Here is a 24984-nt window from a genome sequence, read left to right as displayed (position 1 = left end):
TGACATGCAGTAAATTTAAAGCTACGTGCATTTAGCAGTTTAATCAAGTGTGTGGTTTTACCAGTACCCAGAATGGTACTGGTGCTGCAGTTATCACTTTACTAGGAACAGCTTAATTCTCTAACAGTGGACTATTGACATCCCAACAGTCTTTTCCACAAGTAGTTTATGGTTTTCAGCTTAAGAGAGAAGAGCAGCATTTAAACATCCCTTGCATATGGGGTTTACAAGAACCACGTTATGCAGAATTGTAAGGCCAGTTCCTTCTTATGCCACCAAAGATGGCACACAGGATAAGTACAAAGTACAGAAGCGTAATGACTGTTGCAGGTAGTCTTCTTATTTCAGATATTTTCTTCAGCTGCTTCACAGGTCCATTTAAAAGAGTGTATTGGCTAATGCTGCAAGATTTCCAAGGGTGTAAAACACTGCAAAAAGCTTTGTGCCACCAGGAAGCCACAGCAATCCAGTTCCAAGGATAGAAGAAAGAAAATGCTTCCATGAAGCATATGATAAACCATTTTATTTTAGTGTTGTAACTAAGAGAGGGGGCATAAGGATCTGCACGGGCAGGCCTTGCTCCTCATAGTCGTGGCAGCTCAGGACCTGCTGCAGCTTCTCCATGACCTAGTCTGCAAAGCACGGCACCAGCCACGCCATTATCTCTTTGTACTGGATAACTTGTCTTTTTGCCTTTTCCTCAATTCAGACTGAGGACAGGGATCAAAAAGAAATTACAGCCAGGAACACGCTAATAATCCCAAAGGTTTGGGAAGCTGAGGCAGGAGAATCATGAGTTCAAAGCCAGCAGCAATTTAGTGAGTCCCTTTCTCAAAATATAAAAACAGGCTGGGGTTGTGACTCAGTGGTGAAGCGCCCCTGGGCTCAATCCCTGGAACCAAAAAAAAAAGAAAGAAATTAGGGGGTACTAAGACATATCAGTAGTTCTTATAACATGCCAATAATTTCTCCTAAAAAACTAATTTAACTGCTGGTCCTGAAAAATGTTAGATAACCTTGAAGAAATATTTTTATTTATACACTTAATTTTGGACCAGTGTATATAAGTTTCTCCTAGTTAGTGACTAACAACATTAGGGGAAAATAAATGCTATTTATTCCAGTGGAAGAGGTTTTTTTTTTAATTATTATTCTTTTTAATTATACATACAGTATATTTTGACACATTTATACAAATATAGAGTATATCTAATTCTAATTTGGATCCTAGTTGTGGTTGTACATAATGTGGAGATGTATGATGTATGTATGTATGTATTTATTTATTTATTTTACTCTTTTTCTAAATACATGACAGTAGAATGTATTTGATAGGGTGTATTTATATATGTATGTAGGAAAATTAAGTCAGATTCATTACACTGTCTTTCCTATTCTGTCCCCCCATCCCTTCATTCCCCTTTGTCTAACCCAACGAACTTTTATCCTTCCCCTTCCCATCTCTTGTTGTGTGTTAGCATCCACATATCAGAGAGAACATTCAGCCTTTGCTTTTTGGGATTGGCTTATTTCGCTTAGCCTAGTAGTTTCCATATATTTTCATTAATTAGCAAATGTCATGAGGTTATACTTTTTTATGGCTGAGTAATATTCCATTGTGCATATATACCACATTTTCTTTATTCATTCATTTGTTGAAGGGCACCTAGTTTGGTTCCATGGCTTAGTTATTGTGAATGGAGCTTCTATAAACATTGGTGTGGCTGCATCACTATAGTATGCTGATTTTAAGTCCTTTGGGTATATACCAAGGGATGAGATAACTGTATCAAATGGTAGTTCCATTCTAAGTTTTCTGAGGAATCTGTACTGCTTTCCAGAATGGTTGCATCAATTTGCAGTCCCATCAACAATGTATGAGTGTACCCTTTTCTCCCCATCCTCACCAACATGGTTACTTATATTGTTTATTGTTGCTATTCTGACTGGAGTGAGATGAAATCTCATAATCTAATCATAATCTAGGATTATATTTACAATGAAAATAGCAAAGAATGTTTTACTATAAAAATTATGAATCACCATTTATTACCAGTAATCAGATTAAATATATACTTTGGCTACCAGCAAAGCAGGGACGGGAAAAATGTGTGTGTGTGTATAGCACACAAACACATATTAATTTTTTTAAAGTAATGTTTTTATCTTGTGAAAAATAGGGACACTTCTGGATTTCCTTACACTTAATTTATATTTTAGAATTTGAATTGTTAATTACTAGACGGGGCACTATAATCCTTTGTAAGGCATCTGAAGTTCTGAGCTAACGTTCATATTTTTAATCTTAAGAATATATTTTTCAAAGTAGCTCACTATTTAAATAACATTAGTTTTTTGTTTAGTTATTATGTCATGATCATTTTGTTCTTTTACCTTGCATACATTTGCATATATATGTATAAATAAAATATAATAGATGTTCAGAAAAAAATATTAAGTAAATATTTAATAATTATAAATTAAATCTCTTTACCTACATCCAAATCAGGAAGTAGAAAATGCAGTACCATAGGAATGTTCTTGAGTTCCTTCTTGCTTCACTCCTACCTTCCAAAGAACAAATACATTTCTGACTTTTTTTGTACTACGGATTAAACCCAGGGGTCTTAATCACTGAGCCATATCCCCAACCCTTTTTATATTTTATTTTGAGACAAGGTCTCACTAAGTAGCTTAGGACCTCACTGAGTTACTGAGGCTGGCCTCAAATGTGTGATCCTCCTGCCTCAGCCTCTCAAGTTGCTGGGATTACAGGCATGCACCACCATTTCCAGCTCTATTTTGACTTTTATGCTAATGACTTCCTTGCTTTTCTTTAGACTTTTATCATCTGTGTTACCAGTAAATAAATATTTCTATACAATATCATTTAGTTTTTCACATTATATTAGTATCATATAAATGGAAACATGCTGGCTATATATATTTTTTGTGGCTTATTCACATACCCTTATAATTTTAAGATTCATTTGCTAGTGTACTTAGTTGTCTCTTTGTTCAAAACAAAGCTATGACATTTTAATGCAAGTGCGTGTTTAAGGCAGGAGGATCTTCAAGAGATTGGAGAGAAATGCACACAGATCAATTAAATAATTCCAAAGCAGTTCTTAATATTTTGCAAAAATTTGCTTGATCCCAGCCATATATTAGGAAAGAAGCATCCTATACCTTGTGGTCACTTTCTCTTAGTGTTCAAAACACAGACCAAATGCTTAGCTTTTATGCTAAGCTTTAAAAGAGTTTATGTTTAAACTCTTCATGGAATTGTCAAAGCAACAAATTTGCTTAGTTAGCAAACATTGATTAAGGCCTTCATATGCAGTTACATACTAGATACCATAGGTAAAGTTATAACTTTTGCATTCACAAAGCTAGTAGTCTAATGGAAGATAAATACAGAGAAAAAATTATCATAAAGTGTGATTGCTAATGGAGAGTATGACTGGATACAAAGGTTGATATCCACTGTGCATCTAACCAAGCCTTGGGAGGAAATAAGAAAGACTTCTTAGAGGAAGAAGTATCCATGATGATTCCTGTGTAATGACCAAGAGTAAGACTACAAGTTAGGAAAGGAAAAGGAATGCAAAACCAGCATATATCAAAACCTTGAGGCAAAACAAAATTAAAATTTTTTAACAAGCTGAAAATAATATATTATGGTTTAAGCATAGATTAAAAGGCAAGAAGTTATAAGAGATGAAACAGAAGTGGAAAAACAGACCCAAATAATGCATGTGTAAGACCTGTGACGAAAAATGGGAAGATTTTATTTATTTATTTGTTTGTTTGTTTTATGTGTTGCTGGGGATCGAATCCAGTGCCTCACTGGCAAGCACTCCACCACTGAATCATAACCCCAGCCACAAAGGGAAGATTTTAAGAGAAGGCAAGATATATTCTTGTTTTGTATCAAAAGATCACTGCTATGTGGAGAATTAGATACGAATGACATGAGACTGTAGGTAAAGAGGCTACTTGTAGAAGTTGTTTCTATTATCAGGATGACAGGTGATGATGGAACTGAATTAGTGGTAGCAGAGATGGGCCATATTGGAAAAATGTTTAGGAGATAGACCCAACAAGACTTATAGAATAGGTTGGATTGGGTGGATAAGACATTGTTAAGGGTGCCATGTTTCTGGATTGGATACCTGCATGGATGGTGAATATAGTTTCTAAAATGTTAGAAAACACAAGTTTTTAGTAGGAATACAGAGAAATATATATATCATATATATATAAGTATGATATATATAAATTTAGTTTCTTTGAAGTGTCTGTAGGATATGGAGATGGAAGATGTGAATTCGTGTTCTACATATTTAACAATTAGAGAAATGCAAATCAAAACTACACTGAGATTTCATTTTACTGCAGTTAGAATGGCAGCCATCAAGAATGCAACCAATTATAAGTACTGGAGAGGTGTGGAGAAAAAGGAATACTTTTTAGTGTACAACCATTATATAAATCATTATAGAGTTTCATCAAAAGACTAGGCATGGAACCAACATATGACCCATCTATACCACTTTTCTGTATTTATCCTAAAGAATTAAAGTCATTATAATACATATGTGTCTGTATACACACTTAGACACACACACACACACACACACATATATATATATATATATATATATATATATATATATATATATCAATGCATGCATATCTATGTTTTAGAAGCATGATTCATAATAGCCAAACTATGGAACCAACCTAGGTGTCCATCAGTGGATGAACAGATAAAGAAAATATGATATATATCCACAATGGAGTTTTATTCATCCAAAAAGAACAAAAAATTATGTCATTTGCAGGAAAATGAATGAAACTTGAAAACATTATGTTAAACAAAATAAATCAAACTCGTAAGTTAAGGGGCATATGTTTTCTTTCATATGTGGAAGCTAGAGGGGGAAAAGGAAAAGAAAGATGGGGAGAGTCTCATGAAAACTGGGATATTAGTAGAGCAGAAGAAAGAGATAGGGATGAGGAAAGGGTAAGGGGCCATACTAGGGAATGATATTGGCCAAATTGTTATATTGTGCATATGTATGAATGTTTAACAACAAATCCCACCATTATGTATAATTATAATACACCAATAAAAAATATAGAAAAAATGATCCCAAATTTATCAGGAGAAAGATCTGGGCATAAGAAAACCCAATAGTATAAGTAATATTATTTCTCTTTTACAAATAAGTACTGTTAGTTCTGTGGTTCAGTTCTGTTATGGATTTTATAGGCTTTTGTTGACTAATCTAACCTTAAAGTTCATAGGATTATTTCTATGCTAAAATTCATGATTATTCCTAAATAATCCATTTAGCCATAGAAACTTAGCTGGGTAATCATTTTGAGAATTTTCTAATTTTTTAGTCATTGTTCTTTTTAAAAAGTGTTTTGTTTTGTTTTTTTAATGTATCTTATCAGAACATACATGTAGATATATTAGCCCTTTTCTGCAAGATAGTTAGTAGAGGTAGCTTGGTAAAGCTGTGTGATAAAACAACCAGCAGAGCCATTTCTGGAAGCAAATTTCCTTGTCTGGCCCCCTGTCTACAACAGAATACCATTTAACCAGCACATTCCTGAGATTGGGGCTGCCCTGGATTCCCCATCCTGCCACAGGACATAGAATTGATCCCATGGATATGGATGCTTACATGGACAGTTGCCACCAGGTGGTGCCAAACTGCAATCTGAGCCTTTTGCCAACAGGGACACTTATCCAGCCAGTTGTACAAGCTTGACTTTATCATTTTAATCTCAGTAATCCAACCTGGTGTTTTATGTAGCAGAATCTATTTGGATCATAATTTCTTCATTATGGCAGATTTGAAAGGTAGAATAACTACTGTGTCCCCGTAGGCCTTCCACATGGTAGAAATAAATTGTAATTATTTATTTTGATGTCTTAGAACTTAAAATGGTTGAGAAATGATTTTTGTTTTGTTTTATCTGTTTGTTTGTTTTGTAGTTGAGTATGGACAGCATGCCTTTATTTTTTTGTATGTAGTGCTGAGGATCGAACCCAGAGACTCGCATGTGCTAAGCAAAGTGCTCTGCCACTGAGCTATAGGCCCAGATCGAGGAAAGGTTTTGGTATTCATTGTTAGAAAGCACAAATTTCAGAACAAGTTTACATGTTTAGTTTTGTGTGTGTGTGTATCTAGGTAAATTAATCTCTTGCTTTGTACTTAGATATATCGAATGCTGGTTCAATATGAATTAAAATAGAGAAAGTACTTACACTTTGGTATTTGTACTGAGTTCCTTACCTTTCCCTCAATAAATATTTTTAGAAGAAAGTAAAATAAAAAGATTAGGTAAATATGTTTTACCTTGGTTTGTTTTCCGTGCCTTTTGTCTTCTTGAATGTGAAAAAGACAGATGGAACTCATGTCACATCTAATCTTAGTATCTGTCCTTCCAATAGTTTTTGAAATTAAGTGGTTGAAAGAAGAGGAAGTATGTAGAAGATATAGACTTTAAGAGATAAAAAGACAAACTTGGGTATTTGGATATAGCAAAAACACCATAGGTGGAATTATAATGTTTATGTATATTGTGGCTCAATCTGTAAGTTTGGCTTCTTATCTTTTTTTTGTGTGTGTGTGGTTTCTTGTTATTTTTAAATGGCAGTTTGGGGCTGAAGATGTAGCTTAGAGGAGGAGTGCTTGCCTAGCATTCTCAAAGACCTGGGTTTGATCCCCAGTACCACCAAAAAGTAAAAGTAATTAAATAAAATTCCAGTTTGGAGCTATGGGAAATGATGAGTGGAACTCACTCTGAGGATGAGATTTATTATATAAATAAATAACCTCTTGCTTAGTAGGTATTTCATGACAGAAATGTTTTGTACCCTCTTCATATTTGGAAATAAGACATTATTCCATGATTGGCAATATAGTATGAAAGAGATTTGCAACAAAGGACTAAACTTAAATCCTGGCCCTAGTACTTACTGAGTGGATAAGCCATTTAATGTCACCAAAGTTTAATTTCCTCTTTTGGAAATTAATATTAATAATTCACAGGGTGAAGGTGAATATTATTAATACTTCATAGGATGATCTGTGAGATCTAAATTAGATATACATGTGGAAAGTATAGTATCAATTATGAAATTATATATAAATATAGGTATTTTGATTTTTGTTTGCCTTTGTATGATAAAGAATATTTTATCCATTGTGTTGATAATTTAAATACAAAGATGATTATGTAAAAGTTAACTGGTAACATGGAATTATTACCATCCTGAGGGTCTACATGTCATTTGTGTCAAAATTTCTGCATATTGGTAACTTATTTGTTCCCTAATTAATACTATGAGATAATAACATAAGGAACAATAAATTCAGCTGATTAAGTTTTTCCAGAAAGTAAAACTATCTTTATCAAAGGTAGTCTCATTATAAACACAGAAAGAATTATTCTGAGTGATACTATAAAAAGGATAAGGGTGAAAGCCAGGTGTGGTAGCACATGCCTGTAATCCTAGCGACTCGGAAGTCTGAGGCAGGAGGATGGCAAGTTTGAGGTTAGCCTCAGCAATTTAGAGAGACCCTGTCTCAAAATGGAAAGGGCTAAGTATTTGTCTCAGTCATTAAACACCCCTGGATTTAATCCTTATTACCAGAAAAAAAGGGGGGGAGGGAGGATGAATTTGTTAGAGGCATTCATTATGCTTTTGATGCTATACTGAATCTGGAAATTCAAATAGCTTTACAATTGTTTGAAAGAGAGAGTAGGCAGCAGAGAAAAGGAGATCGAAAAAATGCTTTTAAGTGTAACAATTAGTACTGCATTACTTCAGTGATTATATTTCCCACCCTATCAGTAAAAAACATCTTGACCACAATTTATTATCTTCCAAAAGTACTCAAGAAGTAATTTTTATGACATGAACTTGAAATTTCTGTAGAATCTTGGAGTAATGGTGAACAGCTTTGAATCTTGAATCTAGATTTGTTTAGAAGGATTAAATATATGCAATGCATTATAGTAGGTGAACTGGAGCTAGTTTACAGAGGTTCCACTCACCATTCTAAAAGTATATATCCTCATTAATGCTTCAGCAAACATATAAACAAAGCTTTTTGTTTATATTTCACCAAATAGCTATATAGTTTTTTAATTCTTTGTGAAAACACTTAAGAATTTTCTACTTTGTATTTTCCATTACATTTTTTTACAGATAATTCTTTTAGTATCTCAAATAATTGTAAATTGATTTTTATTGTTGGCCATCTTATATTGTTAACTATATTGTTTATGCCTATAGGTGATTACTACATGGGTTCCACTATTTTACTAAATATATAAGTATTTCAAGGAATATGGGGTGTTCCAGATATGAAGCCAGGAAGTTCAGGTTGTGCTTATAGTTCACTGGGCAGTGGGGGAGGCTGAGAAAGTAAGATTATACCTTTGTCAGTAGAGAATTCCTGGAGATTTATAGTAGGAGAGTGACATGATTCACTCCTTTTTTTTAGAACTAGAGGGCCTTATGGAGGGAAGTTAAGTATAAGGAGCTATTGCAGAATTTAGGTGAAGATGAAAAGTGGAAAAGAGAGTAAAAGTTGAGTTTAAAGAATATTTGAGTGGTAGAATTGGCAAGACCCAGTGAGATTTAATGCAGACCATCAGGAGAATCCAGCTTTATTACTTTCGTAGTCTCAGAGTGATGATGGGTGATAAATCATGGCCATTAACTTCAGGTTGCAGACAAGACTTAGAAAGGAAGATAATGATTCAGTCCTGATTGATCATTTACTGATATGGTAGTTCTGACCAAATCCAAAATGCTTTCCTAAGATCACATAGTTTATTACTAAAGGTGTTTATCTTCTGTGCCCCAGATAGAATTCCCTACAGTCCTCAGGGTGCCTGAAAGGACTATGAGACCCTGTGGCAGTCTTCTCTATTTCCCCAGGTGCTATTAAGTAGATTGTCATTTTCCTTTTATACAGTAGAAAATCTTAGGAAACACTTCTACAATTATCATTCTCTAAATGAATACCTTCATATCTCTAATTAGATTTTCATATTTAGATAATATGCTAACAATAGCTCCTATTCATTGAGTACTTATTGTTCATCAAGCATTGTCCTCAACACTTTTTATATATATTGTAAAGAGAATTAAACAGAACAAATTTTATAGGATGTAGGGATTAGTATCTCTTTTTACAAATGAGGAAACTGAGACACAGATGAAATGTAATTTACCTATGTAAGTGTTTTGTTGATAAATGTAGATGATGCCTGACTCCACAGTTAGGTGAAGACTGCTATTTAACTGGTCAGGGCTATGAAAATTGACCAAAGGCTTTTTTATCAAAACTGTAAATTTTGCTGGGGATGTAGCTCAGTAGTAGAGAATTTGCATGAATCATTAGAATTTCTTTTTCCTTCTAATATAAACGTTTTAATTGGTATATTACAATGATACATATTAGTGGGATTCCTTGTGTTATAGTTATACCTGCACATAACATGGTTTTTGCTTTTAGAGGTATATTTTGACATATTATGCATACATGGGATGCAACCCATTACAATTTTGATCCCATTCTTCTGGTTGAACATATATGGAGTTACACTGGTCATGTATTTGTATATGAGTATAGGAAAGTTATGTCTGATTCATTCTACTGTCTTTCCTATTCCCATCCCCCCTTCCTTCCCTTCATTCTCCTTACTGTAATCCAATGAACTTCTAAACTTTCCCTCACTACCCTCCCTTGTTATGGGTTAGCATCCACATATCAGAGAGAGCATTCAATCTTTGGTTTTGGGGGACTGGCTTATTTCACTTAGCATGATATTCTCTAGTTCCATCCATTTACCTGCAAATGCTATAATTTTATTTTTCTATATAGCTGAGTAACATTCCATTGCAATCAGTTTCATTCCTCAGTACTTCCCCTTTCTCTCTCTTCCTCCCTCCCCCTGGCCTTCTTCCTTGACTCTCCTGGTCTCCTTTCTGGTTTTTCTCTCTAGCATCCACAAATAAAAGAAAACATACATCCCTTGACTTTCTGAAGCTTTTTTCAGTTGACATGATGTTCTAGGTCATTAAACTTTATACACTTATAATTGTGAAAATTAGTAAAGAGGACTTTTTAAACATAAAATGGTATGGTTGTTTTAATAAGGTCTACCCCTTGACATTCTTCTGACTAGACCTCATTTCCCCTCTTCTGCTGAAACACTTAACTCCAGAAATCCTCCCCTTACCTCCTGTACTGTCAATTTTCTTCCTCCCAGCTAGTTCACAGCTATGTACAAACCTGTGTTTTCTCTCATCTTTAAAAAGCATTTCTTATCTCCAGTTCCTCCTTGAGACACTTTTCTATTTCTTGGGTCCCCTTTATAACCAATTTATTTGTTGCAAAGTTTCATATATTCATTCTTTATTCCCATTTTCTACCAAGCTTTTGCCACCCTCATCACTCCAGCAAAGCTAACAAAAACCTTTCTGATAAAGATCCCAAGACCTTCATGTTGGTTGCCAAAATCCAGTTGTCATATTCTCATTTCTCATCACCCTTGACCTAGTAGCATCAGTGAATACAGTTGATCAGTTTTTGCTCCCAGGAACATATTCTTTCTCTCTTTTCTCCTGCCCCCAATATTGGGACTTGAACCTTTGAGCTGTATCCCAAGCCCATTTTATTTTATTTTAAGACAGGTTGCTAAGTTGCCCAAGCTGGCCTCAAACTCGCAATTGTCCTGCCTCTGCCTCCTGAGTAGCTAGGTTTACAGGCAGGTGCCACCACACCTGGCTCACATTCTTTTCTTTAATTGGCTTCCAGGATACCACACCATTGTTTTTCCCCCTCTTCCTTGTCTGCATCTACTTGATCCCTTTGCTGGTTCTTCCTCATCTCCTTCATATCTTTTGCCACTACCTCCATGGCATTTCCACTTGATTATCTAATAGGCATCATAAATTTAATGTCTAGAAGAAAACTTCCTATTCTGCACTCTACCTCCTTTACTCCTTTACCTTTAGTCTCACCCGGGATCAATTAAAGATAATCCTTCACTTTTTTACACCAAAACCACAAAGCCATCTTCAGATTCCTCATTTTTTACATTCTGTATTCTATTAAATAGCAAATTATTTTGTTGTGTCTTCAAAATTTATGATCTCTTACCATCTCACAGATAGTATTACATTGGTCCAAGCCGCCATTATCTATCTCTTGCCTAAACCACTGCAATAATCTCCAGTGGTCTCCAGCTTCCTTCCTTGCCCAGTTTAGTCTATTCTCAGCACAGTTTCAATTAAATCACTCCTCTACTCAAATAAAAAAAACTCCCATCTCAGTAAGTTTCAATTATAATAATTGTCCATAATACTTTCTGATCTGTGCTATTACCCCTTCCTTGTTTTATTACTCTGTTCTTGTCACTTGCTTAGTCACATTGGCTTCCTTTTCCTTTACCTACAGGCATGTACCTACTTCAGTTCCTTTATTCCATAGTTCTACTGCTTACCCATCCAACTCATAAATGATAACCTTAAAACCTGTTTCCTAACATTCAAATGTCACCTGTTCTATATAGTCCTTTTCTTACCACCCTGTTAAAAATTGGGAAATCCCTCTTTCCCCTCTAGCCCCTTCTTTGCTATATTTTTCTCCAGAAAAGTTATTACCAACTAACATATACTACATATTTATTTACTTTTGCTTTTCTTCCTCCTAGAATGCCACATCCACCAGAGTAGGAATTTTCATCTATTACTGAGTGCTAAGTTGCCATGTGCCAGTGCCTAGTACATAGTATGTGCTCAATATGAATGAATCAGTAGTGGGGTTTGTTTGTTTGTTTTATTTTGTTTTGTTTTAGAAATCAGGTGGGTATTGGTTTAGATGAAAACCTACACAAAGATTTCTAATGAGAGCTGAGAATGTAGCTCAGTGATAAAGTGCTTGCCTAACATGCACAAGGTCCTAGGTTTGATCCCCGGAAAAAAAAAGGTTTGTAATGGCTTTGATCAGGACTGAGCAGTGACTAACATATAGAAGTTACTCAATTAATCATCCACCAAATTTACTGTTTCATTTTGATATATTATTCTATCAGCTACTTTTGAAACCTCAGCCCATTAATGGATTTTCAGATAAGTGGTTTACATTTTGTTATGTAAATTTTTCTCACACATACTCACACATCCCTTTAACCTAATGTGGATTATGGAATGATCTACGTTAAACCAAATTCTTATCTGTATAAAATGAAAAGGATTTGCTTGAACATCAACTGTCTCAGTGCATTTGGGCTGCCACAACAGAAAATCTGAGATGGGATCATTGATAATGAACAAGACTTTATTGGCACTGTACTGGAGGTTGAGAAATGCACAGCTTCCTCCAAATTTTATTAAATGAAGTTCGTACTTTGTTCAAGTTGTTTTTATGTCATATTCACTGACTCTTCAACCACCTATGTTAATTAAAGGTAAAGGTAAAATTATTTGTCAGTGTTAAAATTGTCCGTTTGCAGTTTTGTACTATGCTATCTTTTTTGTTTTGTTTTTTGTACTGGGGATTGAACCTAGGTGTGGTGGGGGCAAGGGGGAGGTAGTGCTCTCTTCCACTGAGCTATATCCCCAACCTTTATTATTTTTTAATTTGAGACAGTGTCTTGCTAAGTTGCTGGAGATCTTGCTGGGTTGCTTAGGCTGGATTGTGAACTTACGATCCTCCTGCCTCAGCCTCCTGAGTTACTGGGATTATAGGCATATGCCTCTATACCTAACTGTTTTCTACTTCTACTGTCTTAGAAGCAAAGGCACGAGCTGTGAAAATAAAGAAATTTTATGTTTTGTCCAGGAAGAAGAATATGGAGATAGAAGAGATTAATTCAACACTTTCCCTATAAATAAACTTGTCATAGAAAACAATCTGTTTCAATCACTTCACGTTCCAACTAGGAAAAAAAAAATCACTTTTATTAACTGAAAATATTCTTACATGAAAGCAGAAGTAGAATGGATTTCTTTTTTTTTTTTTTTTTTTGAATGGATTTCTTAGTTGTTGTTATCTGCCACGCTCTTCTGACAGCCATGTTTTCTTCACTATTTATTCTTTGCAAATTTCAAGTTCTGAGGTGTACACTAGTGATTTTATTTAGGCTAAAGCCTGCACATGGCATTGCCAAACTCTGATTTGTTCTTATTGGAATTTCAGAAGTTACTAAAGTTTTTCTTCTAACTTTTTTCTTACTATTTTTCAGATAAAAATTTAGATTTGGCTTATTGTTACTGTGAAATTTATCTTGTATAAATGAGAATAGATTCCATCCCATACATTAGTTTGCTATTTATGTTTTCTACCAAAGTTTTTAGCTTAAGATGTGAGATGTTTTTGTGTAAACTTATGTGTATTAAATCACCTGCACAAATTGCAAATGTTGCATATGAAATACGTCTATTTATTATAATATTAAGTAGTAAATATTAAATAATATATTACATAATAAATAGTAAATGTTCTTCAAAGAGGCACACAGTATGATTCAGCACAGACTCTGGAGCCATAGCTTACTTCACTGTATGACCTTAGGCATATATTACATATGAAATATGTCTATTTATCATAATATTAAAAACTTTTTTCAGAGAAACGATTAAGATCTAAGTTTCTCATTCAATGTTATTATTTAGTCGTATCTCCTAGTTTGTCCAGGAAAGTTGTAGTTTATGCTTGTTTCTTTGTCATAATTAACAACACCTTCTTTTGCTTTCAAAACTATCCCATGTTAAAAAGTACATTATTTGGACAATGGTTATTGTACTAAGATGCTCACTTTTCCTTTGCATTTTACATACAATTAAGATTTTGTTTCCCTTCTTTTTTTTTCTATACAGAAACATATAGCAGATAGGAAAGATACGTATGTGTTATGGGAGATGGAGTTAGTAAGAAACAACATGAAAGAATTGTGACAAATATAGCTTGAGGAGTCAGGTATTAGACTTATAAAAGTATTTTTAGGGATTACATATATCCAAACCTCTGTATTTGCAGGTTCCACATCTAATGAATGGTTCAGCCAAATCCAGAAGTATTTTGAAACAAAATTGTGTCTTTACTGAACATGTGCAGACTTTTTCTTGTTATCATCAATTCCTGATCAGTATAGTATAGCGTTTATTTATATAGCATTTACATTGTATTAGGTATTCTAAGTAACCTAGAGATAACTTAAAGTATATAGAATAATATGCATAGGTTATATGTAAATACTATATCATATTATGCAAGGGACTTGAGCATCCTTGGATTTTAGTATCCACAGGGCCAGGAGCCAATCTTCTGCAGGTACTGAGAGACTTGGCATTTTTGTATTTTTAGACATTTGTTATAATATTGGCCAGTTGGTCAAATACCAACATCTTTTTCTGTGTTATTATAATTACATTTGGTTATACACTCAGATTGGACTTTTAAAAATTGAGCTTTCATTAGTTTATGCATACTACAGATAGAGTCTGTCAATTTTTCAAGTGTCTCTTTTGAGGAACATTTGGATTCCTGCTATTTCATCTGTAATTATATTTCTGTTACATTTTATAATGCATTTAACATTTAAAAATGGATTATTTATTAGTTATTTAGTGTTTTATCTATGGCAAGCATATAATCCATCTGGTGTTTTATCAAACCAATGTAATTTTGAAAAAGCATGTTACGTACCATGGGCTATGAAAACAAATGTATATGATATATTCAAAATTCTTCTAAGGCCAATTTTTATTTGACATCAATTTATGCTATGAGGTGGTCCTATAATAATAAATCTCATAATGTCAGAATTTCCCAAGGAGAAAATATCTCTGATACAAAGGAATTCTTAAGAGAGGCACACAGACTCTTGAGCCAGACTCTTTAGGTTCACATTTGGGCTCCATAGCATACCTCACTGTGTGACCTTAAGCCAGTGATTAACCTTGGTGTTTCAGTCTTCTCATTTGTATAATAGAAGTAATGGTATAACATATAGTTTGTGGGAGTGTCATGACAATTAAACAAAAACAGAAAATGAAAATGTGAAATGCCTAAAACAGTTCCTGACATATGGTAAACAATTACTATTATTTTAGTGTTTACTATTACTATTATTGACAGTATAAGAATGCATTCAGTTTACCTCTCTCAGATTTAATTTGAAATATGTCAGTTGATATTAAAGGAAAAATAAAGTATTCAGGTTGTGGAGTATATACGGATTTACACAGAAATATCACCCACATACACCTATTAGAGGACCTCTTGATAGAAGCCTCTGCTTCTAAAACTTTCCTCTATTTATTTTGGTTTTCTCTTGCTTAATTGCCTTACCTATTTATTCTCTAAAGTTTAATTGTACATGCCACTTTTTTTTAAAATGTTTCCCTTTATTCCCTTATCTTTCCTACTCCAGTTTAAAAAAAAAAAAAAAAAAACTCCTCTTTGTGACCTTAGAATTTTGTTTATGCCTTAACGTCAGCATTTATAGTTAGCTGAATAATAAAGATTGTGGCATGGTGAACGTATTAGTACCCTCTAATATCTCTTCCTATAAGCCTTAATGGTAGCTTTTCCTATATTTTATTTCTTTCCCTGTGTCTTAGTGTTATTACTAATGACAATGGTTACAAGAAAGGAAATATATATAGTTAGGAACTGAAGCATCTCCAGTTTCCAACTAAGCATTCTTGTTTAATTAGTACTCTAAATGTGACCTACTTGGAATTCTATTGCTGAAACAACTTAGAATAATGAGGCTTGTTTGAAAAATGAAAATTAAAACCAATTTGTGGTGACTTACTAAAATATTTAGATCATCTAGGAATGAAAAAAGACATAAATGTTTAATATACTTAGAGAATTTTAGTCTCTAAAATTAATTTTTCATGTTTCATTTGGTTTGATAATAGAATATTTTTGAAGTTTGCTGTAATCAGAATATCAGAAAATAATAATGTGCCATTTTCCAACAGCTACATTTTTAATTTTTATTATCTTTTTTTTTTTTTCTTTTTCCTCTTTTGGTACTGGGGATTGGGCCCAGGGGTACTTTACCACTGATCTACATCTCCAGTCCTTTTTTTTTTTTTTTTTTTTTTTTTTAAAGATAGAGTGAGAGAGGGAAGGAGGGAGGGAGGGAGAGAGAGAATTTTTAACATTTATTTTTTAGTTCTCGGCAGACACAACATCTTTGTTTGTATGTGGTGCTGAGGATCGAACCCGGGCCGCACGCATGCCAGGCGAGCGCGCTACCGCTTGAGCCACATCCCCAGCCCTCCAGTCCTTTTTATATTTTATTTTGAGACAGAGTCTTGCTAAATTTCTGAAGGTCACCTTGATTTGGTGACAGTGGCCTCAAATTTTTAGTCCTCCTTGCCTCAGCCTCCTAAGTCACTGGGATTATAGGCATGCAACATCATGTCTGAAGCTACTTTATATTTCCAGTTACATAATAGCATATGAAAGTAAGTTTATTTTCTTTTTAATAAGAGTTGCCTGTACTCTAGTTTTTTTTTAAACTATTTTGTTTCTCACTCATAAACTGTTTTGCTGATGAATTTGTAATGATTCACATGTTTTAAATTCGTTGTTAAAACATCACAAAGCAAAAGACTACTGGCTTAGCCAGTATGACCACTAAGCATTTCTGTCCGATATTTATCAGATAGATTTATTCAGATATGGGTTCTTATTACTCCCTACTGAACTTCTCTGTGAAAAATAAAAAATAAGATCTAGTTGTCTAATCCAGTTCTTTATGGGAGATAGATAGGGTGATGGGTATAAAAATCATGGCTCTGGAGTAAGTAACAACCAGGGTAGACTACGGCCCTCTAACGTTTTCGCTGCGTGACTTGGTGCTAAACATGTAAGTTCTCTAAATTTCAGTTTACTAAACTATAAAATAGGTTAGAAAAGACAACATAGGAGATTTGTAGGGATTAAGTAAACAAAATCATTTGTGTTACTTTACATATTTTAACTGTTATGAAAGTAGGTTTTTTGGTTTTGTTTACTTGTTTTTTTAGTACATGACTTTGAAGAAGCTTACTGTTAGCGTTTTTTCTTGATCCAAAATCTTATCTGTATTAAAACACAAGTAGAATTTGATCTTTGAAGGCTCATACCTGACTGTATAATCTCCTAATTACTCACTGTTGTTAAGTTCTACCTTGTGGACACTCCTTAACTATCACTAAATGTAATCTTATTGACAATTTCAGTTCCTACTGTCATCACCACTATAAGATGACTTACCTAATACCTGGACTCCTATTTCTTGATTCCTACGTGAATAGGAATCCCAGCTCTACTTCATTTAGCCACTGCAGTGGTCACACCCTTTCTTGTCATCAACTGAAATTCTGCCATAGAAAGTACCATTCTGTTTCTAAATCACCTTTCTCCAACAACAATCTCTAATCTTTCAACTTGCGTGTACAACTACTTCCACTTAATCTGTTTGTCATCTTACAGGACCTCCAGTCCTTTGTTCCTTCTACTTTTTTCTGATATCTCAGCTTTTCTGTGTTCCCTTCTCCTTCCTTCTTCCCTGAGATTCCAAGGTCCATTGTTTCATCTGTTCTCTTGCCAATGCAACAAAACTTCATTCTCATTTTAATTCTTGTGTCCTTCATGAATATATTTTCATTAAAAATGATTAATAGAAAATTAATTAACCTCACAAAACCTCAGTTTTCTTGTAGATAATTTATTAGTAATTACACCCATCGTTAGATTATGGTAAGGATTAAGTGAGGTACAGTATTATATAAACTGTTCAACCTATACTCGACCCATATAAAGAACAGTAGTGAAGAAACTTTTCAAACTGTGTGGACTTTCAGGATTCCCCACTGATATTCTCTATGAATAATGAAAAACTGAATTTTAATTATCTAGTTCTAATATTTAGACACAGACCGTATTTACACTACATGGTTTAATGCTGCTAGAAACTCAGCAAGCCAGGCAGACTAATGTAATATACACTTGGGGTCACTAACCTGTAATGGTCCTTAAAATTGAGAGCTAGTCCAACTATGAGCAGAAAAATTTATGACTCTTTAAAAGAAGGATATATTTTCATTTTAAATAACCAAAATGTATTTTTAAATTTTAGAAATCTTCGAGAAGCAAGGGATAATGCTATGGCTGAAAAGGACCGAGCAGTGATGGCCGAAAAGGATGCTTTAGAAAAACATGACCAGCTCTTAGACAGGTGAGCATCCTAAAAATAGAAATGTTAAAGCTCTTCAATTTTTGTTCCTGTTACTTTTTCTTTTTGAAAATATCTTTTTAATAGAAGTATAATTTTCATTTCAATTAAATTATAGTTTTCATGTATTATTTCTACAATATATAATTGTTACATTTATTGAAAACTTAATAATAGAACAGTTTAGTCACTCCAGAGAGTTTCCTTATATTCCTTTCAGCCCACCTTATCTGTTGAGGGCCACAGCCGAGTCGGGATGATGCATGGCATTTTTGCCAGAAGTAGTGGTTGAGAGATGATGCCAGCGAGTTCTCACGGAGTTCCCATTGAGTTCCAGTTGAGCTCTCACTGGGATTCCCGGAGAGTTCCCATTAGTTGGAGAAGTGCCGGAGGAGGGATATTTCCGGTTGCTGGTTCCTGGACGAGCTGCGTAGCATTCGGGAGATTTCCTGGGAGCGTGTGTGGAGTGTTCTGGTAGAGTTCAGAAATAAAGTTTGTTCCTGCTTCAGTGACTCGTGATTTGTGCCCAGCCAGACTGCGGCACTTATCCACTACCCCTCAAGAGGCAACCACTTTATAATTTCTATCACTATAACTCAGTTTTGTTCTTGGACAAAAAGTAAATAGAACCTTGCAAATTATACTCTTTTGTGTCTGGCATCTTTGATTTAACGTTATGTTTTTCTTTTTTTTTTGTTACTGTATCAGTAGTTATTATTGCTAATTGTGAACATACCAGTTTTATTGTTTTTACCTGTCATCAGACACTACAATTGTTTCTTGTTTGTAGCTACCATTGAAAAGATGCTGTGAGCATTCTCATACAACATTTTTGTGAGCATATTTTTATTTCTCTTGTATAAATACCTAGAATTGGAATTGCCACTCACAGGTGAGGTAAGTGTTTTAGTTTAAAAGAACCTATAAAACTTTAACTCTGAAGTGGTGGGATCATTATACACTTCCAGTTCATTTTTCAAAATTCATATGTAAAATATATGTGTGTCATAAAGAGGGCAACAGCGAATTATATTGTTTTAGCAATACAAAAGGATTTTTTTCAGAAATGAATGTATTTGTGAAAATGTAGGTTACTTTTTTCTATTAGGATAGTAGAATTTTGGATCCTAGAGAATACTTACTTACTGTTCTTGGGTTTTGTTTTTCTCTTTCCACATTTTTTTATTGGTGCATTATAGTTATATATGATGATGGGATTTGTTGTTACATATTTGTAAATGAACACAGTCTAACAATAATTTGGCCAGTATCATTCACCAGCGTTTCCCCCTCCCTCCCAAAGCATGTTTATTTTTATTTTTTTATTTTTTATTGTTGGTTGTTCAAAACATTACATAGTTCTTGATATATCATATATCACACTTTGATTCAAGTGGGTTATGAACTCCCATTTTTACCCCGTATACAGATTGCAGAATCACATCAGTTACACATCCATTGATTTACATATTGCCATACTAGTGTCCGTTGTATTCTGCTGCCTTTCCTATCCTCTACTATCCCCCCTCCTCTCCCCTCCCCTCCCCTCTTCTCTCTCTACCCCCTCTACTGTCATTCATTTCTCCCCCTTGTATTATTTTCCCCTTTCCCCTCACTTCCTCTTGTATGTAATTTTATATAACCCTGAGGGTCTCCTTCCATTTCCATGCAATTTCCCTTCTCTCCCCCTTTCCCTCCCACCTCTCATCCCTGTTTAATGTTAATCTTCTTCTCATGCTCTTCGTCCCTACTCTGTTCTTAGTTACTCTCCTTATATCAAAGAAGACATTTGGCATTTGTTTTTTAGGGATTGGCTAGCTTCACTTAGCATAATCTGCTCTAATGCCATCCATTTCCCTGCAAATTCTATGATTTTGTCATTTTTTAATGCAGAGTAATACTCCATTGTGTATAAATGCCACACTTTTTTTATCCATTCGTCTATTGAAGGGCATCTAGGTTGGTTCCACAGTCTTGCTATTGTGAATTGTGCTGCTATGAACATCGATGTAGCAGTGTCCCTGTAGCATGCTCTTTTTAGGTCTTTAGGGAATAGACCAAGAAGGGGAATAGCTGGGTCAAATGGTGGCTCCATTCCCAGCTTTCCAAGAAATCTCCATACTGCTTTCCAAATTGGCTGCACCAATTTGCAGTCCCACCAGCAATGTACAAGTGTACCCTTTTCCCCACATCCTCGCCAGCACTTGTTGTTGTTTGACTTCATAATGGCTGCCAATCTAACTGGAGTGAGATGGTATCTTAGGGTGGTTTTGATTTGCATTTCTCTGACAGCTAGAGATGTTGAGCATTTTTTCATGTACTTGTTGATTGACTGTATGTCCTCCTCTGAGAAGTGTCTGTTCAGGTCCTTGGCCCATTTGTTGATTGGGTTGTTTGTTCTCTTATTGTCTAATTTTTTGAGTTCTTTGTATACTCTGGATATTAGGGCTCTATCTGAAGTGTGAGGAGTAAAGATTTGTTCCCAGGGTGTAGGCTCCCTATTTACCTCTCTTATTGTTTCTTTTGCTGAGAAAAAACTTTTTAGTTTGAGTAAGTCCCATTTGTTGATTCTAGTTATTAACTTTTGTGCTATGGGTGTCCTATTGAGGAATTTGGAGCCCGACCCCACCGACTGTAGATCGTAGCCAACTTTTTCTTCTATCAGACGGCGCGTCTCTGATTTGATATCAAGCTCCTTGATCCATTTTGAATTCACTTTTGTGCATGGCGAGAGAAAGGGATTCAGTTTCATTTTGTTGCATATGGATTTCCAGTTTTCCCAGCACCATTTGTTGAAGATGCTATCCTTCCTCCATTGCATGCTTTTAGCCCCTTTATCAAATATAAGATAGTTGTACTTTGTGGATTGGTTTTTATGTCCTCTATTCTGTACCATTGGTCCACCTGCCTGTTTTGGTACCATTACCATGCTGTTTTTGTTACTATTGCTCTGTAGTATAGTTTGAAGTCTGGTATCGCTATACCGCCTGATTCCCACTTCCTGCTTAGCATTGTTTTTGCTATTCTGGGTCTTTTATTTTTCCATATGAATTTCATGATTGCTTTCTCTATTTCTACAAGAAATGGCGTTGGGATTTTGATTGGCATTGCATTAAACCTATAGAAAACTTTTGGTAATACCGCCATTTTGATGATGTTAGTTCTGCCTATCCATGAACAGGGTATGTTTTTCCATCTTGTAAGATCTTCTTCTGTTTCTCTCTTTAGGGTTCTGTAGTTTTCATTGTATAAGTCTTTCACCTCTTTTGTTAGGTTGATTCCCAAGTATTTTATTTTTTTTGAGGATATTGTGAATGGAGTGGTTATCCTCATTTCCATTTCAGAGGATTTGTCGCTGATATACAGGAATGCCTTTGATTTATGCGTGTTGATTTTACATCCTGCCACTTTGCTGAATTCATTTATTAGCTCTAATAGTTTCTTTGTAGACCCTTTTGGGTCTGCTAGGTATAGAATCATGTCACTGCAAATAGTGATAATTGAAGTTCTTCTTTTCCTATTTTGATGCCTTTAATTTCTTTCATCTGTCTAATTGCTCTGGCCAGTGTTTCGAGAACTATGTTGAACAGAAGTGGTGAGAGAGGGCATCCCTGTCTTGTTCCAGATTTTAGAGGGAATGCCTTCAGTTTTTCTCCATTCAGAATGATGCTAGCCTGAGGCTTAGCATAGATTGCTTTTACAATATTGAGGTATGTTCCTGTTATCCCTAGTTTTTCTAGAGTTTTCAACATAAAGGGATGCTGTACTTTGTCGAATGCTTTTTCCACATCTATCGAGATGATCATATGGTTCTTATTTTTAAGTCTATTGATGTGGTGAATAACATTTATTGATTTCCGTATATTGAACCAGCCTTGCATCCCAGGGATGAATCCTACTTGATCATGGTGCACAATTTTTTTGATATGTTTTTGTATCCGATTCGCCAGAATTTTATTGAGGATTTTTGCATCTAGGTTCATTAGAGATATTGGTCTGTAGTTTTCTTTCTTTGAGGTGTCTTTGTCTGGTTTAGGAATCAGGGTGATGTTGGCCTCGTGGAATGAATTTGGAAGTTCTCCCTCTTTTTCTATTTCCTGAAGTAGCTTGAAAAGTATTGGTATTAGTTCCTCTTTAAAGGTTTTGTAAAACTCTGCTGTATACCCATCCGGTCCTGGGCTTTTCTTAGTTGGTAGTCTTTTGATGGTTTCTTCAGTTTCCTCAATTGATATTGGTCTGTTTAGGTTGTCTATATCCTCCTGACTCAATCTGGGCAGATCATATGACTTAAGAAATTTATCGATGCCTTCACTATCTTCTAATTTATTGGAGTATGAGGATTCAAAATTATTTCTGATTATCTTCTGTATTTCTGAAGTGTCTGTTGTGATATTGCCTTTTTCATCCCGTATGCTAGTAATTTGAGTTCTCTCTCTTCTTCTCTTCGTTAGCACAGCTAAGGGTCTGTCGATCTTATTTATTTTTTCAAAGAACCAACTTTTAGTTTTGTCAATTTTTTCAATTGTTTCTTTTGTTTCGATTTCATTAATTTCAGCTCTGATTTTAATTATTTCTTGCCTTCTACTTCTTTTGCTGTTGTTTTGCTCTTCTTTTTCTAGGATTTTGAGATGAAGTATGAGATCATTTATTTGTTGGTTTTTTCTTTTTTTAAGGAATGAACTCCAAGCAATGAAGTTTCCTCTTAGAACTGCTTTCAGTGTGTCCCATAGAGTCCGATATGTTGTGTCTGTGTTTTCATTTATCTCTAAGAATTTTTTAATTTCCTCCTTGATGTCTTCTATAACCCATTGATCATTCAGTAACCTATTGTTCATTCTCCAGGTGATGCATGATTTTTCCTTCCTTCTTTTATCGTTGATTTTCAGTTTCATTCCATTATGATCAGATAAGATGCATGGTATTATCTCTACTCCTTTATATTGTCTAAGAGTTGCCCTGTGACATAATATATGATCTATTTTTGAGAAGGATCCATGTGCTGCTGAGAAAAAAGTGTAACTGCTTGATGTTGGGTAGTATATTCTATATATGTCAATTAAGTCTAGGTTATTAATTGTGTTATTGAGTTCTATAGTTTCCTTATTCAACTTTTGTTTGGAAGATCTGTCCATTGGTGAGAGAGGTGTGTTGAAGTCTCCCATGATTATTGTATGGTGGTCTATTAGACTCTTGAACTTGAGAAGAGTTTGTTTGATGAACATAGCTGCACCATTGTTTGGGGCATATATATTTATGATTGTTATGTCTTGTTGGTGTATGGTTCCCTTGAGCAGTATGTAGTGTCCCTCTTTATCCCTTTTGATTAACTTTGGCTTGAAATCTATTTTATTTGATATGAGTATGGACACTCCTGCTTGTTTCCGAAGTCCATATGAGTGATATGATTTTTCCCAACCTTTCACCTTCAGCCTATGTATGTCTTTTCCTATCAAATGCGTCTCCTGTAGGCAGCATATTGTTGGGTCTTGTTTTGTTATCCATTCTACTAGCCTGTGTCTCTTAATTGGTGAGTTTAAGCCATTAACATTTAGGGTTATTATTGAGATATAGGTTGTTCTTCCAGCCATATTTGTTATTTATGTTACTAAACATGGTTTGTTTTCCTCTTTGATTATTTTCCCCCCTTTACTGTCCTACCTCCTACTGTTGGTTTTCATTGTTATTTTCCATTTCCTCTTCCTGTAATGTTTTGCCGAGGATGTTTTGAAGAGATGGTTTTCTAGCTGCGAATTCTTTAAACTTTTGTTTATCGTGGAAGGTTTTAATTTCATCTTCCATCCTGAAGCTTAATTTCGCTGGAAACACAATTCTTGGTTGGAACCCATTTTCTTTCAGTGTTTGAAATATGTGATTCCAGGATCTTCTAGCTTTCAGAGTTTGTGTTGAAAGGTCAGCTGTTATCCTGATTGGCTTACCCCTAAATGTAATCTGCTTCCTTTCTCTTGTAGCTTTTAAAATTCTCTCCTTATTCTGTATGTTGGGCATCTTCATTATAATGTGTCTAGGTGTGGATCTCTTATGATTTTGCACATTCGGCGTCCTGTAGGCTTCTAGGATTTGGGATTCTGTCTCATTCTTCAAGTCTGGGAAGTTTTCTCGTATTATTTCATTGAGTAGATTGCTCATTCCTTTGGTTTGGACCTCTATACCTTCCTGTATCCCAATGACTCTTAAGTTTGGTCTCTTAATGTTATCCCATATTTCTTGGATGTTCTGCTCATGGTTTCTTAACAGGCTTGCTGAGCTGTCTATGTTCTTTTCAAGTTGAAATACTTTGTCTTCATTGTCTGATGTTCTATCTTCTAAGTGTTCTACTCTGCTGGTAGTATTCTCCATTGAGTTTTTAAGTTGGTTTATTGCTTCCTGCATTTCTAGGATTTCTGTTTGTTTTTTATAACCTCTATCTCCCTGTATAGTTGATCGTTTGCTTCCTGGATTTGTTTGTGTAATTCATTGTCGAAGTGATCTTTCATTGTCTGATTTTGCTGTCTAATGTCTTCCTTGAGACTCCGGATCATCTGAAGCATGTATATCCCGAATTCTTTATCTGACATTCCATCTGCTGCAGCTGTTACCTCTTCTGAAGTTGAGTTGACCTGCATTGCTTGTGGTCCTTTCTTTCCTTGTCTTTTCATACTGCTTGCGTTTCTTTCTGCTTGGTGAAACTGTTGTGTTTTT

The 24984-nt window shown here is 34.8% G+C and overlaps 1 protein-coding gene and 1 pseudogene across 3 annotated transcripts in view; one reads left to right on the top strand and one right to left on the bottom strand.

Moving 5' to 3' along the window:
- Pibf1 (progesterone immunomodulatory binding factor 1) overlaps positions 1 to 24984 on the top strand; it is a 232488-nt gene that overhangs the window by 52898 nt on the left and 154606 nt on the right. For all 3 annotated transcript variants that reach the window (XM_046449462.2, XM_058580979.1, XM_058580978.1), the window contains exon 10: positions 18190 to 18288. In XM_046449462.2, coding sequence (XP_046305418.1) covers positions 18190 to 18288 — 99 coding nt within the window. The remainder of the gene's footprint in view (positions 1 to 18189; positions 18289 to 24984) is intronic.
- LOC124095986 (vesicle transport protein SFT2A-like) lies at positions 176 to 624 on the bottom strand (annotated as a pseudogene).

The sequence above is a fragment of the Marmota monax genome, unplaced genomic scaffold (assembly GCF_021218885.2).
Source record: "Marmota monax isolate L192 unplaced genomic scaffold, Marmota_monax_Labrador192_F-V1.1 WCK01_AAM20220418_F8-fsc00137, whole genome shotgun sequence".
Classification (NCBI taxonomy): domain Eukaryota; kingdom Metazoa; phylum Chordata; class Mammalia; order Rodentia; family Sciuridae; genus Marmota; species Marmota monax.
Note: the sequence above shows the minus strand (reverse complement) of the source record. Positions and strands in the feature narration are given on the sequence as shown.